Raw genomic sequence first — 15,239 nt, 5'->3', positions numbered from 1 at the left:
ACATGAGCACCCACAGGAGCCCCAGGGCAGAGGCGGGCCTGGAGGGGTAACGTCCACACTGGGCGGTTTCCTTCCAGTTCAGGCCTCGGGCTGGGGGCCAGGCACCCCTGGGGGCTTATCCGAGTGGCCCCTCTGGGGCATTCAGAAGGGTGAAGACCTGGCTCCTCACAGGCGATGGGGAGCCGGCCGGGGCAGGGGTGTGAAAGCCATCGTGAGCTGGAAGGGCAGACAGGAGGGCATGAGTTGTTCTCTCACCAGGGACTCACTCCCAGGAAATGACTCCAGCTGGGCACACGTACCTGGACATGCTCTCCAGGTCGAGCGGGCAGGGTGAGGGGTCCTAGCACCCAGCCACTCTGCTGGGAATGGACGGAACCGGCCAGTCTGCTCCAGAAGGGCTCAGCCAGAGCTGGGGCACCGTTCAAATCCTCACGTGGAAAAGCATGAATCCTTCTGTATCCACAGCTCGTCCTTGGGCCTGGGTCTCACTGGCCCGGTCCTGGTTCAAAGGTCAGCTGCTCCGAGACTCCGTGATCACCACCCACCCCAAAAGCGACCTTTCAGCCCCCAGCCCCTCGGCTGGCTGGCCCTGTTGTATCAGCATCTTTCACGATAGCGAGGAACCGTGTCACTCTTGGTTATATTTGATCTGTCTGCCTGGGCCACCAGCTCTGTGGGTCCTCGGGGTCCCTGGTGCCCAGACAGAGGGTGGCACATGGCAGGCCAGGCTGGAATGACCGGAGAAGGGCTGGCCTTGAGATAGGCCGGGACCTGGGACCCTTTGCTGCAGTGCTGGCACCTGGACAAACGTCTCCTTGAGCCACAAAATACCAAGAAACTATAAGGGACTAAAAATAACTGTGTGTGTGCCCAGCTGGGGCAAACTATGGACAACAAGATACAAAAAGCCCGAAAACCCAACTGCCACTTCTGAAGAGCCGGGAGCAAAAGCAGGGCACCGAGCATGCCCCCTGCACTCAACCCCACCTAAGGGGTGAGCAAACCTCCTAAGCCACGCCTCCAGCTGACCCCAGGACACACCTCTACCCTCACCCCATATAAGGAAGCAGCTCGCTACTCGTTTTCACTCCCTACTGCTACGGCAGGAGCCTTCCTGGGCTGGGGACTCAGACCCAGCCCTGCCCCCTGGAAGCTTCCTCAAAGTCTGCTGGGGGGAGAGAGGAAGTAACTTGGGAGGCCAACCAGAGACCGAGGTGTCCAAAGTGCCGGGTCCCCTTCCAGCGTCAGTGGCCCTGGCCTACATTGGGCTGTCATGAGGGGAAGAGTCATGGGGCCTTGGGTGGCTTCCTGGGGCCATCTTAACTCATGTCCACAAACTCGTGCTTCAAACAATGGAAACGTATCTCCTCACCGTTCTGGGGGCCAGAAACCTGCGATGTGGGTGTTCACAGAGCGGGCTTCCTCTGCAGGCCCCAGTGGAGGGTCCTTCCTGCCTCTTCCAGCTCCTGGGGCTCCAGGCGTGCCTGGGCTGTGGTCGCATCACGCTGGCCTCTGCCACGTCTTCACACGACGGTGTGGCTGTGTATCTAACCCTAACCTTCTTCGTATAAGACACGAATCATTGGATTAGGGCCCACCTGCCACCTGTGCGACCTCATCTCGACTAAGCACGTCGGCAAAGGCCCTGTTCCCAAGTAAGGTCACATCCATGGGTTCTGGGTGGACGTGGATTTGGGGGGACACTGCTCTCCCCAGTACAGGCGTCATCAATAAAAGCCAAGCAGAGTGCACAGGGCCCGATCTCCTGCACCCAGTGCAGCCAGGCATGCACAGCATTGGCGGGGCTGTTAGAAATGCAGAGTCTCGGGCCCCACGCTGGCTTGTGAATCAGCTCTGCCTGAACAAGTGCCTAGACGGGCGAATCACCCAGGAAGGAGGCTTCCAAAGGTGGACCCTCATTTCGTGGTTTCTGGGTGAGCGCCTTGTCTCCCCAGCGGGGCCACAGGGCACAGTCAAGCCCTGGGTGCCTTTTTCAATCCCCGCCTGCTCAGGCTCTGCTCCTGGGCTGTGAGCCACTCTGAACAGGGATGTGCTTGACCTAAGCCAGGGTCAAGGGGCTGGGGTCACAGCCTGGATCTGCCCTTCACTGGCCCATTTGGGTCTTAGGTCCTCTCTGTGCCATGTGCCTACAAGTTCTTCACAGGTGCCAATAGCCAATAATCATCACTACCATTATCACCCTCACCATAGCATCAGCTTCATGATCACCATCATCAACACCATCACCACCATCAACATCACCATCATCATTATCATCACAATTATCATCATTATCACCATCATCATCAACATCACAATTATCATCATCATTATCACCATCATCACCATCATCAACACCATCATCCCATCATCAATACCATCACCACCATCATCACCATCATCATCATAATTATCATAATCATTATCACCATCATCACCATCATTATCACCATCATCATCACTGTCACCACCACCACCATCATCATCCTCACCATCAGCATCACCTTCACTATCACCATCATCAACACCATCATCATAATCACCATCACCATCATCATAACCATCACCAACACCATCATCATCATCACCAACACCATCACCATCATCATCACTGTCACCATCACCATCATCACCATCATCATCAACACCATCATCACCATCATCACCATCATCACCATCACCATCATCATCACCATCATCATCACCATCACCATCATCATCATCATCACCACCATCATCATCATCACCACCATCACCATCATCACCACCATCACCATCATCATCATCACCATCGTCATCATCATCACCATCATCACCATCATCACTGTCACCATCATCACCATCATCCTCACCATCAGCATCACCTTCACTATCACCATCGTCACCACCATCACCACCATAATCATCACCATCATCATCACCACCATCATCACCACCATCATCATCATCACCATCAACATCATCATCATCACCATCCTCACCATCATCATCATCACCATCATCATCATCATCATCATCACCATCATCATCACCACCACCACCATCATCATCACCATCTGAAAGGTTAAGTGGACAGTGACCCAGAGCTGACCCTTGACTCTTGGTTCCACCCCTCACCAGCAGGTGATCATGGGCAGGTGACAAATGTCCCTAAGGACAGAGTGGCCACTTCCCGGTGGCTGAGGATGAGAGGAAACAGTAGATGGTAAGAGATAAGGAAGCAGGTGTGAAGATGGAGGTCAAAGCGAGGAGGCTGGGGGTCAGTGTTGAACCTGCCTAGAGCAGCAAGGCCCACAGTGGCCCTCCGCCACGGCCCGCCTGGGGTTCGGCTCTGACCTGCCTGCCCACCTCCCGTGGGCACTCACGTCATGACCAGCGTCTCGTCCCCCGGCTCACTCAGCAGCCCGTCCACAAACACGGAGGTGCTGGTGAAATTGTGCGTGCTCCAGGTGAGGCCCTCGTCCACACTGAACCTGCCGAGAGAAGGGGAGTCACCACCTTGGGGCAGGTGGGAACACATCCTGTGTCCAGGACGAGCTGCCTCGCTGGACCCAGCCCTGCCCATGCCCAGGGACGAGAGCTGTCCAGCTGAGGTGGCTGGGAAAACAGGCAAGAGCAGTGGCCAACCCCAGGGCCAGTCCAGTGTCTCGGCCAAAGAGGATCCCTGACCTCACGCTCTCCTGGGAGGTCACAGCAGCCACCCACCACCAGCAGATGGCATCCACATCTGCTTGGTGACACCACAGTCAAGGAGTCCTGGGTGTGTGGTCTGGGTCCCAAGCTGCTTTGTACCCCTTGAATTGCAGTTATCCAGGCCTTGGAAACATCCAGGTCAGCCCCACCCAATGCCCGAGGCCAGCCCAGGGTTTGCCAGGTCATTGATGGGAGCTTACTGTCTCTCAGTGAGGCATATCAGTACAGCCAGCTGCAGTGCACAAAGATCTTTTTCAGACTAAAGTGATACTGGATTCCTGGCAGCTCTCCCAGCTCTGCCTTCCAAGTCCAGAGTTCATATCTGCCCTCACTTCCCCACAATAAACCTTCACCTGTCTGAAGCTGATGCCAACCCCACTCTCACCTGGGCACACGCTGCTGGCTTCCTTCTCTGACCCCACCTCCTCCACTGAGCTAATTCCTGTCCATGCATAAAAGTCACCTCCTCTGAGAAGCCCTCCCTGCTTCCCGAGGATGAGGTGGGTGGGTGCCTCCTCACAGCCCCAGGCTTCCCTCTGGCCCACCCGACCATGCTGGGTCATCATTCCCCATTTCCTCACCTCTCCAGGCCTGGCCAGAAGCAGTTGTTGGGTGGGGGGGACTGGGGACTATTCTGAGGGGTTCCCAGGTGGGGAGAAAGAGCCCCTACCACCCTGCACCCAGTGCTGGCTCCTGATGGCCTTACTTGAGGATTTTCAAGGGGATGGAGGTGTCCTTGATGGCCACGATCACGCCGCCGTGGTCCAGGTAGAGGATGTGATGCTCCTCCTGAAATACCTGCGGAAGACAGCAGGTGGGGGTCTGAGGGCGGGACCCTGAGGAGGGTCGGAGGTTGTTCAGGGTCTGGGGTCGCTCTCCAGTGGGGCAGAACTGCCGACACACTGCCTGGGGGGCAGCAGCAGAGTCCAGTTCCCTGAGGCGGGGCTGGCCTGAGGGCTCCCGGTGTCCCCAGGCCATCCCCGTGCTCCCCCAACCACCCAGACTCAGTACGTGTGGGATGAATGGATGCAGATGGCGATTTCTAGACCATTGACAAGAGAGAAAAATAAACACTGCAGGGGGTCCTGCCTAAAGGAAAAACGCATGCACCAAAAAGGCCGACACGTGAGGATGAGAAATAGTGGAATTTAGAAAAGCATTTAGGATAATCATCACCAGTAAAAGCAAACCTCTATTTGACCTTAAGATAGTCCATGTGCCACCTCCTTCAGGAAGCCCTCCCAGATGCCAGGTTGGGTGGGGAGCATCTCTGGGCCCCCTGCCCCAGCACTTACTGCACTAATTTGTCATTGTTTCCTCCAGCCAGGGAGCTCCTCAAAGGCCGGTCCTGCCTCTGAATCCTTTCTGTGGCCCGGCACATGCCTCAGCTCACAGCTGGGGGTGCCTGTGCTCAGGGAGTGTGTGGGGGATGAATGAATGAATGAGTGAATGAGTGCACCTCCACCAAGTCCTCAGGGGACACAAGGTCGAGTGGCCTGGACAGGGCTCTTGCGGGAGGAAATACCTCTGGTGGCCTCGCTTGTCTGCAAACAGCCCTGGGATGGGGTCCCATTTTACAGATGAGCAAGCTGACGCTTGGAGCTGTGGGGGCCGAGCCAAGGCCTCAGAGCCGGTGGGTGGCAGAGCCGGGTATGTCTCTTTAGTCCTGCCAGGACACCGGGCGTCCCCCTCTAGATCTTCCATGAACACAGACACCTAGACGGCCAGCCTGGGTCTTGACTCCACACAGAGAAGGGCACCAGTGTCCTCTGCCACGTTCCCTGCCACCCTGAACCTCATCTACAGGACGTGGCCCCATCACGACCACCTGCAGCGGGCCAGGGCCCCATTCACCTCCCACCCTGTCTGACCGTCTCAGGGCCTGTGGGTTCTGTAGCAGGGGTGCAGGGAAACTCAGGGGGAGACGGGATGGAGCCAGGACCCCACACCCACAGCCCCTTGCCGGGGCCTGCGCGCTCACGGCTGTCAGCCGCTCCGCACAGGGGCCTGGCTAGGCCTTCGTGTCTGTGGCTCTGGGGCCCCTCCTGGGCCAGGGAGGCAGCTGCTGCAGGGCTTGGTGCCGAGCGAGGCCGGAATAAGTGCATCTCCAAGCAGATGTAGACCCAGGGCTGCATCCGCATTTGCCCCGGCAGAAAGAGCCCCGAAAGCTCCCACACCCCGGGGACCCTGTTCTAGAGCAATGAGCGACCAGGAGCGGGGAAATCATTAAAAAAAACCCACACACACCCACACAACTATTAACTAGCATCTTCCCCCTGATCTTCTATCTCGAGTCTTCCTTTGTTTGAATGTCTGTTTTTCCAGAGCCAGCGGGAGGCACTCGGGGAGGACCCCAAGCAGAGGCCTCACCTCTTAGGAATGGGAACTTCAGCAGAGCTGATGGTGCCTCCAGGCCAAGCCCTCAGCCCTGACATCCCATTACCCCCACACCCCCTAACCCCACCAGAACCTTCCAATGGCCCCCATGGCCCTTAGAATCACATCCACACCCTCTCCTGGTCATTGGGGCTCTGTATGAGAGGCCCCTGCCCACGCTCTCCCACCTCCCGTATACCAGTCACCCTGGCCTCCTTTCCCTGAACACGTCTCAGGCCCTTTGCACATGCTGTGCCCTGCCTGCAAAGCTCTTCCCCAGATATTTCCACCTTCTCATCATCTTGCTGGCTTTCCCGCTGGTCACAGGAATTCTCTAGGAAACCCTTCTGGCTTGACTAAAGAGGAGAGGTCCCTTACGAAGAATGGTGGAAGAGACCTGGATACCTGCGAACTGTGCCCTTAACATGTCTGATGCGGGGGAGGGGAGAACTGGGTGACTGGCACGGGGGCCTCTGCTGTGCGTACAGAGCCTTGTTTAATAGCAACCACGCTCAGAGGTCACCTCCCCATTTTCCAAAGAGAGACCAGAGGCTCAGAGACACACAGCGACTTGCCTGCGGCCACATAGCTAGCAACTGGCAGCGCTAGGGTAGAGACCCCAGGTCTCTGATGGACCGCGGGCCGCATCCACCAGGAGCTGCTGTCGCCACGAGCAGGACATTTTCAGCTGGAGGAGGATCTGTGACCTGCGAGTGACGAGGTCTCAGGGTGGGGTGAGGGCCCAGAGCACTAGCTTGGGGCCTCCCGGATCCACCCCTGCATCTCCCTCCCCGCAGATTCCATGGCCGCGCCTGCCGGGGTCAGAGGAGTCCCCGGGCCTGGGTGTCCTAAGCTCTGGCAGGTGCTCTGGGTGGCACTCTGGATAAGGGTGCTGCCTGCGGCTACGTTAACTCAGATAGCACCTCCTGGATGAGGGAGGTGACGTCGTGTGGATTTAGGTACCGTGGGGAAGAACTTTGCACAATTCCCCTCCCCGTCTCTCCACCCGTCAGACACACCCAGTGTTTCATGTCCTCTGTCTGGGTCCTGGGATCCAGAGGTAGAAATGAAAGCTTAACGCCCCAGAAATTCATAGCCCAGGGAAACACCTGCCCCCCGCCCGCCCCCCGCAAGGAGACAGACCACCTCCACCCAGTGACTCGCCCACTCGGATACCAACAAGCAGCCCATCGAACCCACCCTCTCTGCCCAGCCCAGGTTCTGCCACAGTACAGGGCTCCCAGCCCGTGTTCTGGGGGTGAATGATGTGCTCCAGTTCAACTCGAGACCTGAGCCGGTGGGCACCCCGGGGGTGGGGGCGGGGGTGTCACAGCGCATTGGGCGGGGCAAGGGCATTACGGGCGGGGAAACAGTGTGTGCAGAGGAGGTTACAGACAGCAGTGTGGCCAAGTGGGGGGGGGGGGGCACGAGCTGTTTGCTGGGGCTGGAACTGCGGGCAGATGGAGCGGCCCGTGGGTGGGCTGGCGTGGGTCAGCCGATGGTCTTCCCTCCCGTAGATGGTGGGGGACACCGAGGTTTACTTGGGGAGTGAGGGGAACAGATTCCCCTTTTAGAAGCTTCCTGGGGGAGGGACGCTGAGGGGGGCGGGGGAGGTGAAGCAAGGAGACAGTCTTCTCCTCCAGGAAACAGTGAGCTCTCTGTCCCGGGGATTATTCAAGGAGAAGCTAGAATCCCTCCTGGGACCTCCGGGCTGCCGGGCAGGGTGGTGGAAACCACGCTGGGTCCCGCGACGTGGTCCTAGAGGCCCATGGCATGCCGCAAGCACATCCGTCTCTGCCTTTGAACTTGCAGAGGCCTCTGCCCACCCGCCCGGTGGGAGCCCTCCTCCCCACTCCACCGGGGGCCTAACCCGCTTCCCTTCCTGGGGAGATCTGCAGGGGTGGTACGAATGAACGGTAAGCCAGAAGTGGGTCCTGGGATTGCTCCCAAGCAGGATTTAGCTCCGGGGCGCGGCCCCGAACGTGGGCACAACCCTCACTTGTGCTCAGACCCCACATGCTTTGCACCCTCCTCCCGCAAGGACAGGCAGGGGGGCGTTTGTCCTGTCCATCCACTGAGGAGATGGGGTGCCTCCCAGCCATCCCAGGGGACCCCCATGGGCAACTCCACTCTCGTTAGCTTGGGACTCAGGAACAAGGGGGCTCCAACACCCACCACTGGACCACAGGGTCTTTGCACATCCTTTGCTATGGTTTTCTGTGCCTTGACCATCGCCTAGGCAGGGGTCCCCCAATCCTTTCTCTCCCACACCCTGAGTTCTGAGGGGGCTCCTTAAATGTGTTCTATGTTTTGATCATTCCAGGGAAGTCATGTTTTTAAAATGATACATCCTCCCCCCAAAAAATAAATAAAATAAAATAAAATGATACGTCCCTTAGGCATCACGCACAGTGTTATTTGTAATTCACATTCTAAGAGTTTTCCTGTAGAGACAGCTCATCGCATCCTTGACAAACCGGCCTGAGCTCACCTGGTCGTCTGGCCTTCGTGCCTTTGTCCCACCCTGGCCTCTGCCTACTGCCCCCCACCGGTAATCGCCCTCCCCCTGACACGCACACGCACACACGGGCACCCCCCTCTCCCCTGCCAAGCACCCGAGCCCCCCCATTCCCCCACCCCTCCCCCATCACTGGGGAAGAAATGGGTACCTCAGCTCAGTCTTGAACAGACATTCTCCCATTTAATTCTGACAAGTTCCCAAGTTTGAAGCCTAAGCAAATTGCTTGACAAAAGTGGCCACCGTGAATACCTTTCTCTTCTGTTTCACCTGGTCTGTAAAGTCTAACAAGCCAGGAGCAGGGGGGCGGTTTCTCTAATCAGTGGACAGGTGGTGACCTTTAAGAAAGTTTAGACATGTTTCACTAATTTTAGTGAAATAGGACTATTATAACACAATAGATCTCTTTTGCCCTTTTCAAAATTCCTTGTTCCTTGCATATTATTAAAAAACGCCAGGGCTTTAAACCCAGGGTACAGGTGAGCTTCACACTTTGGGGGTTAACATAGTTGTCCAGTGTGGTACCTGGGCAGGGGGCTCTAAGTGGGATACTCAGGGGTGCAAAAAATTGACCTGAAAACAGAGCTTCTTACATCCACCGAAAGAGGAGATGCACACAAAAATTTAGTGCATTTTCTTAAGCAGTTAAAGTAGAAACTGTCACTGAAGCTGGCAGACCAGATGAGGCCTTTTTTTTTGCTGGAAAGAAATAGCAAGGGTAGAGGGCAACGGGGCCTCTCCTGGGGCGGAGCGCGTGGGTTTGGCTCCTGGGCTACCTGACTGCACAGGGCGCCGGACCGTCAGCCTTTGCTCCCCACCCGACCTGCTCTGCGTGACGCCCACTGGCCGGCAGCATCCCGCCCTCCAGTCTGAGAATTTGAGCCGCATGTGGGCGCAGCAGGGAGGGGTCCTCACAGTGCGACCCCCAGTGCTGGGGGCCGTTCCCTGCATAACTGCTTTCTCCTGTTTCTTCTCCCTTTCCTGCTTTTCCTTTTCTCGGGCTACACTGAGCGTCAAATCATCATCTCATGGATGTGTCCCAGGAGGCCCAACCCAGACTCGCCGTGGCCCCCCAAAACCTGCTCCTCCCCACTTTCTCTCCCAAGTCTGTGCCATCCACTCAGCAGCTGCCCCTGCCAGGAACCCGGGGGGTGTCCTCGGGGCCCCCACTTCCTGGCCTTTGGGCTCAGCCAACCTTCTGAGTCCCCGTGGGGCTTCCTGCCGGAAAGCACCCCCAGTCCGTCCCTGGCACTGATCCCCATCGCTTCGATGTTCACGGTAACCTGTCTGACCATGGGAAGATGCGTCAGGTCTGGAATTCTCCAGCAGTGGCTGCTGAAAGAACAGCAGCGGTGTGGGCAGCCTGGCCTGGGCTCTCTTTTCACAGCTGGTGATGTAACACCTGCTAAAGGGAGCCGTGTGCAGCCCCTCTGGCCGGGGAAGATGAAGAAGCGTTCCTCGGAACTCCTCTGGGAGGGAGGGGTGAGAGAACAGACTCTCCCAGGAGCCTCGGCGGAGTGAGCATGGTGGGCTCCGGGCCCCTCCCTGCCACCTTACCTGCCTCCAGGTGTGCCCACAGTCTGAGGTGATGTACATTTCTTCTTTATATTCCACAAGCTGGGAGCCCAGGTTACCTGGTCCGGAAGCAAAGTGGCAGGGTTGCTCTTAGGACCGGCCGCTCTCCCCCTTACCAAGGTCCGAGTGCAGCCAGGTCCCCACACAAGGTTGGTGCCTTATGTGCTCTGGGTCTACACCTCCCAGCACCAAAGCCACCGGCGGATGCCCCTCTCTGCCCTCCTCGTATAGTGACGGGCCTGCTGTCACCACTACGGGTCCTAGTCTGAGCAATAAAAGATTAACTTTGCCCAGAGAAATCCAGCCTCAGGCAGCTCCAGCTGAGCCCAGGTGCAGGCAGAGCTTGGGGGCTTCAGGGGGACCCACGGTGACGAGTGTGATTCAGGAAGAAAAAGCACGGAGTGGGGGTCGGGGGGAGGCTAGAGAGGATGCTGGCCAGGTGGGCAGTGTGGGGACACAGCAGCCCCTGACGGGAACTGCAGCAAGACGTGGCTGGGCCTGCGTCTGGAGGCGCCCTGGGGGCCGGGTGCGGGGGAGGCCAGAGGCAGGTCCAGGGCAGTCTGGGGCAGTCCAGGTGGGAGGCAGCGTCAGCACAAAGTAGGGGCTCATTAAATATCTGTTGAGGGGAGGTTTGGGAGGATGGTGAGGTGGGCACCCAGCCAGCTGTGCAGCCAGGAGGATCCTCCTGGGTCCTGGCTCACCCATACCAGCCTGGCAGGTGGGTCACCAGCCTTGAAGGCCACTCTGAGGGGTTGGCACTTAATCCTGGGGCTGCTGCCGGAGGGGGAAGAATCCCCACTTAGCATCCAAGGTGATTCCAGCTGACAGATAGGAAACCGAGCCTAAGCGGACCCCTGCAGATGGCCACCTAGAAGACGCAGCTGCGGGACAGTCTCGGTGGCCTCTGAGATGGGCTGGATGCCCCTAAACGGCCTCCTGGGAAGGGCCTTGGACAATGGGATTTTCTGATGGGTCAGACTGGGCAGGCTTCCGCTGTGACCACATGATGGTGGCAGGGACCAGGGGCCTGAGCTTCCGGGATGAAGGGGACCTGTTATGAGAACACTGAAGCCATTCTGGACTCTCTCCTGGAGCCCCTGACCTGGGCAACGTGTGCACCACTTGCACTTTGGAGACTTATTCATGTGGTGCTGTCAGGAGTCTCTCTTCCAGAGCCAGGTTTAGACGTCACTGGAAAATCCCAGAGGAGACGGATTATCCTCAAATAGATGAGGCAAAGTGAGTCCAAGGAGAGTGGCAGAGGGATTGCGTACCTGCCCTTTTTTTGAGGTCCAACCAACCCCCAAATCTTCCATCCATCCATCCATCCATCCGTCCATCCATCCATCCTTCATTAATTTATCGTCCATCCATCGGTCCATCCACCATCCCTCCATCCATCCTTCATTAATTTATCATCCATCCATCCATCCGCCATCCCTCCATCCACCCTTCATTAATTTACTGTCCATCCATCGGTCCATCCGCCATCCCTCCATCCACCCTTCATTAATTTATCGTCCATCCATCAGTCCATCCGCCATCCCTCCATCCACCCTTCATTAATTTATCGTCCATCCATCGGTCCATCCACCATCCCTCCATCCATCCTTCATTAATTTATCATCCATCCATCCATCCGCCATCCCTCCATCCACCCTTCATTAATTTACTGTCCATCCATCGGTCCATCCGCCATCCCTCCATCCACCCTTCATTAATTTATCGTCCATCCATCCATCCATCCGCCATCCCTCCATCCATCCTTCATTAATTTATCATCCATCCATCGGTCCATCCGCCATCCCTCCATCCATCCTTCATTAATTTATCGTCCATCCATCGGTCCATCCGCCATCCCTCCATCCATCCTTCATTAATTTATCGTCCATCCATCGGTCCATCCGCCATCCCTCCATCCATCCTTCATTAATTTATCGTCCATCTATCGGTCCATCCGCCATCCCTCCATCCATCCTTCATTAATTTATCATCCATCCATCGGTCCATCCGCCACCCCTCCATCCACACATCTATCTCTTTTTCATCAATTCCACCCACTCACCCACTGCTGCACATTCATCAGCATTTGCTGAGTGGCTGCTCTCTGCCCAGCCTCGTGCTGAGCTGTGAGGAATCCAAGCTGAGTAACCATGTGCCTGCTCCCAGGGAGCTCTCAACCTAGCCGGGGAAGAAGGATGCCCTGCAACCGTGCACAGAGCCAGGATGCCTGCGAGCCCAGGGAACTGTGAAAGCAGAGAAGAGAAAGCTAACGGACCCGTGCAGGAGGGGAATCAAGGAGAGATTCCCGCAGGAAGTGACCTCTGCTCTGTGCCTCAAAAGACAAATGCCACCGGCCAAGGGAAAGGGGCAGGTGTGCCAGGCAGAGGGACCGGCCTTGGCGACGGCACGGAGGTGGGAGGGGAGGTCAGTCAGGGGAGGTGGGGCAGAGGGCCAGGTACTGAGCTGGGTTCCCTTCTACCCGCCTGGCCACCTAAAGGTGCTGAGGAAAGGCTGCTGAATGAAAAGAGGGAGATGAGTGAATGAACGCAACAGCTGGGCGTGGGCAGAGGAAGGAAGGCGAGCCCTTTATCTCCCCATCCTTCCAGATGCCAGCAGGGACGCCAGGACCCGCGCGTCAAATACAGAAGCCGTGCGGCAAAGGATATGGCGTCAGCTCTACTTCCCAGGCAAATTTATAGTCCATGATTTCAGGGGTGCGATGTCTGTCTTTTGAGTGACGCAATCTGTTTTCCTTGTTCCGTCTACCAAGGCTGTCAGGCTGCCGGTCACCTAACAGCCACTGGGGGAAATTAAGGGGAAATTCACAGAACGCATCCACAGGCCACCAGAGTGGGAGGCTCTGCAGGAACACGGGAGCTGGTGCCCTCACTTTACGGAGGGGAAACTGAGGCCTGGGGATGCGACTAAGAAAGGCCTCCCTCTACGTCCCCTCCGGGCTGTTCTGGGGTCTCCTTGGACCTCCTCCCCCAACAACCCGACCCCTCCACCCCGCTTCTGTGCTCTCAGGGCCTGGTATACAGTAAGCGCTCACTTACTGCATTTCCTCTCCTTGCTTCCTCGGTCTTCAGGTTGCGGAGTGGCTCAGGCCTCAGGGCCAGAACAGGGCAAAGCGACAGCACAAGACCCACCCCAGGACCCCTCACCGTGGCCCCCAACGTGGCGGAGCAAGCCCTGCGGCAGCTGGAGCAGGAGTAAGGGGACCGCCCCTCTGGTCCTCCGGGTGCTGCCAAGTCCCCGGCTTCTAGGCCCCGGGTGACCCCGCCTGGCTGATGGGCCTCGGGTCGGCTCTTGACCTCCTCCCGGCCCTCGGCCTCTCATCTGGGATCGATGAGGTTGATTGATGGGATTGACGGGTCCCCGACTGGCTGAGTCACAGAGGAAGGGACTCTGCAGGAGGGCCGGCAGGCTGGGCTCCGCCCGGGAGCCCCGGGGGTCTTCCAGGCACAGAGCGGGCGGGGGTGCTCCGAGCATCCCGTCCAGGCCCCTCAAGGTTTTTTCAGTCACATGACTGTCAGAGCCGGGGTCCGGGAAGCGTTTGCAGCCTGTGCTCTGTGTGGTCCTGAGGGTTCACGTCCAGACGAGGAGCCGGAAGCAGCGTGTGCTGCGCGGTGGCCCAGGACGGGCGCAGGGCAGTGGGGCAGGGAGGGCCTTCCACCTGCATCAGACCTTTCAGTGCCCCCAAGTCCGAGATTATTACCCTCATTTCACAGATGAAGAAACGGAGGCTCAGGGAGATGTAGAGCCCCAGGGCAAGAGCTTGGAAAGGCCCAAGTCAGAATCGGGCCCGGCGCCCTCTGTCTCAGCCATCCGTCTGTGATTTGCTACCTCTGCAGGACGCATCCCCTTGACACGCCCAGTCAGGAAGAACATTCCAGCCGGCACTCTCGGCCCACTGGGTTTATTTCTGGGTTCACTATGGCTGTCTCTAGACCCTGGCAGTTAGAAGCTCGAGTTCCGGTCTTTTTTTTTTTTTTCGGTATGCGGGCCGCTCAGTGCTGTGGCCTCTCCTGTTGCGGAGCACAGGCTCCGGACGCGCAGGCTCAGCGGCCATGGCTCACGGGCCCAGCCGCTCCGCGGCATGTGGGATCTTCCCGGACAGGGGCACGAACCCGTGTCCCCTGCATCGGCAGGCGGACTCCCAACCACTGCGCCACCAGGGAAGCCCCTGGTCTTTGCTTCTTGAACCATCCTTTTCCCTTTCTCATTGGATTCATGGCTCCATTTTCCACCTCCATCTGTGGGTCTGGCCTCTGTCCACTGAACCGGAGGGCAGGTCCCCAGTAGAAGGACAGTGATGTCCAGACACTGTTCAAACGACAGGGCCACCTGTAGAACACACCTGGTGTGGATGCGTTCTACCTGATCCCCAGATCAGCCTTACGATGGAGTTTCATCCTCTGTTTTGCAGGTGAGGAAGCTGAGGCTCAGAGGGTCCAGTAAATGCCCAAGGCCCCGCAGCTGGAGGTGGCAGAACCTGGGGCTCGTAACTCCCACCTGCCTGCCTCAGGGCGGAATGAGGGATGGATGGCGGGGAGATCAGGAGAGAGACTCCCTGGAAACAGGCGGCCATCGCCCATGGCTGCCTCGGGAAGCTGAGCCAGGCACAGGCCGTCACGTGGCCCCACTGCTCCTGCCACGTCGTCCAGCCCGCTGTGGGGACCGCCAGTGGGAAACTGGTCCCCGCTCGGCGGCCGCAGCGGTGACCGAGGGAGCCCAGCTCATTCCACCTTCCCCTCTGTTCCCAGCAGACGCTCAGGGCGGGAGCGGAGGATGTAAAACGTTTACACCTCAGTTGGCCCACACTGCACGGATGGATCCGTCTCAGGAGAGCCAGGGTGGGATGAAAAAGCAGCAGAATGAAATATAAATGTAGCATCCTGCCCCTGGGCGGACAGTGAGAGGGAGGGAGGCTGCCAGGTCACCCCCTCCGCTCCCCGCTCTCCGTGTGACTGGCATACAATGAAGTGAACCTCCTGCAGATCCTCACAGCATCCCTGGGGGGCTGGAATGGTCGTCCAGAGCTTTCAAGGCCGTTGAGCGGTGGAAACATTTG

General features: G+C 57.8%; 1 protein-coding gene across 1 annotated transcript in view; it reads right to left on the bottom strand.

Annotated features, from left to right (window-relative positions):
* The window catches only part of SORCS2 (sortilin related VPS10 domain containing receptor 2), a 476,773-nt gene that overhangs the window by 29,668 nt on the left and 431,866 nt on the right, over positions 1-15,239 (bottom strand). The window contains exons 12-14 of the mRNA XM_060011880.1: positions 10,145-10,221; positions 4,400-4,491; positions 3,366-3,473 (exon numbers count right to left, since the gene is read on the bottom strand). Coding sequence (XP_059867863.1) covers positions 3,366-3,473; positions 4,400-4,491; positions 10,145-10,221 — 277 coding nt within the window. The remainder of the gene's footprint in view (positions 1-3,365; positions 3,474-4,399; positions 4,492-10,144; positions 10,222-15,239) is intronic.

The sequence above is a fragment of the Delphinus delphis genome, chromosome 5 (genome assembly GCF_949987515.2).
Source record: "Delphinus delphis chromosome 5, mDelDel1.2, whole genome shotgun sequence".
In the NCBI taxonomy this organism is placed as follows: domain Eukaryota; kingdom Metazoa; phylum Chordata; class Mammalia; order Artiodactyla; family Delphinidae; genus Delphinus; species Delphinus delphis.
The sequence above is the reverse complement of the archived record's forward strand: the minus strand, read 5'-3'. Positions and strand labels throughout refer to the sequence as shown.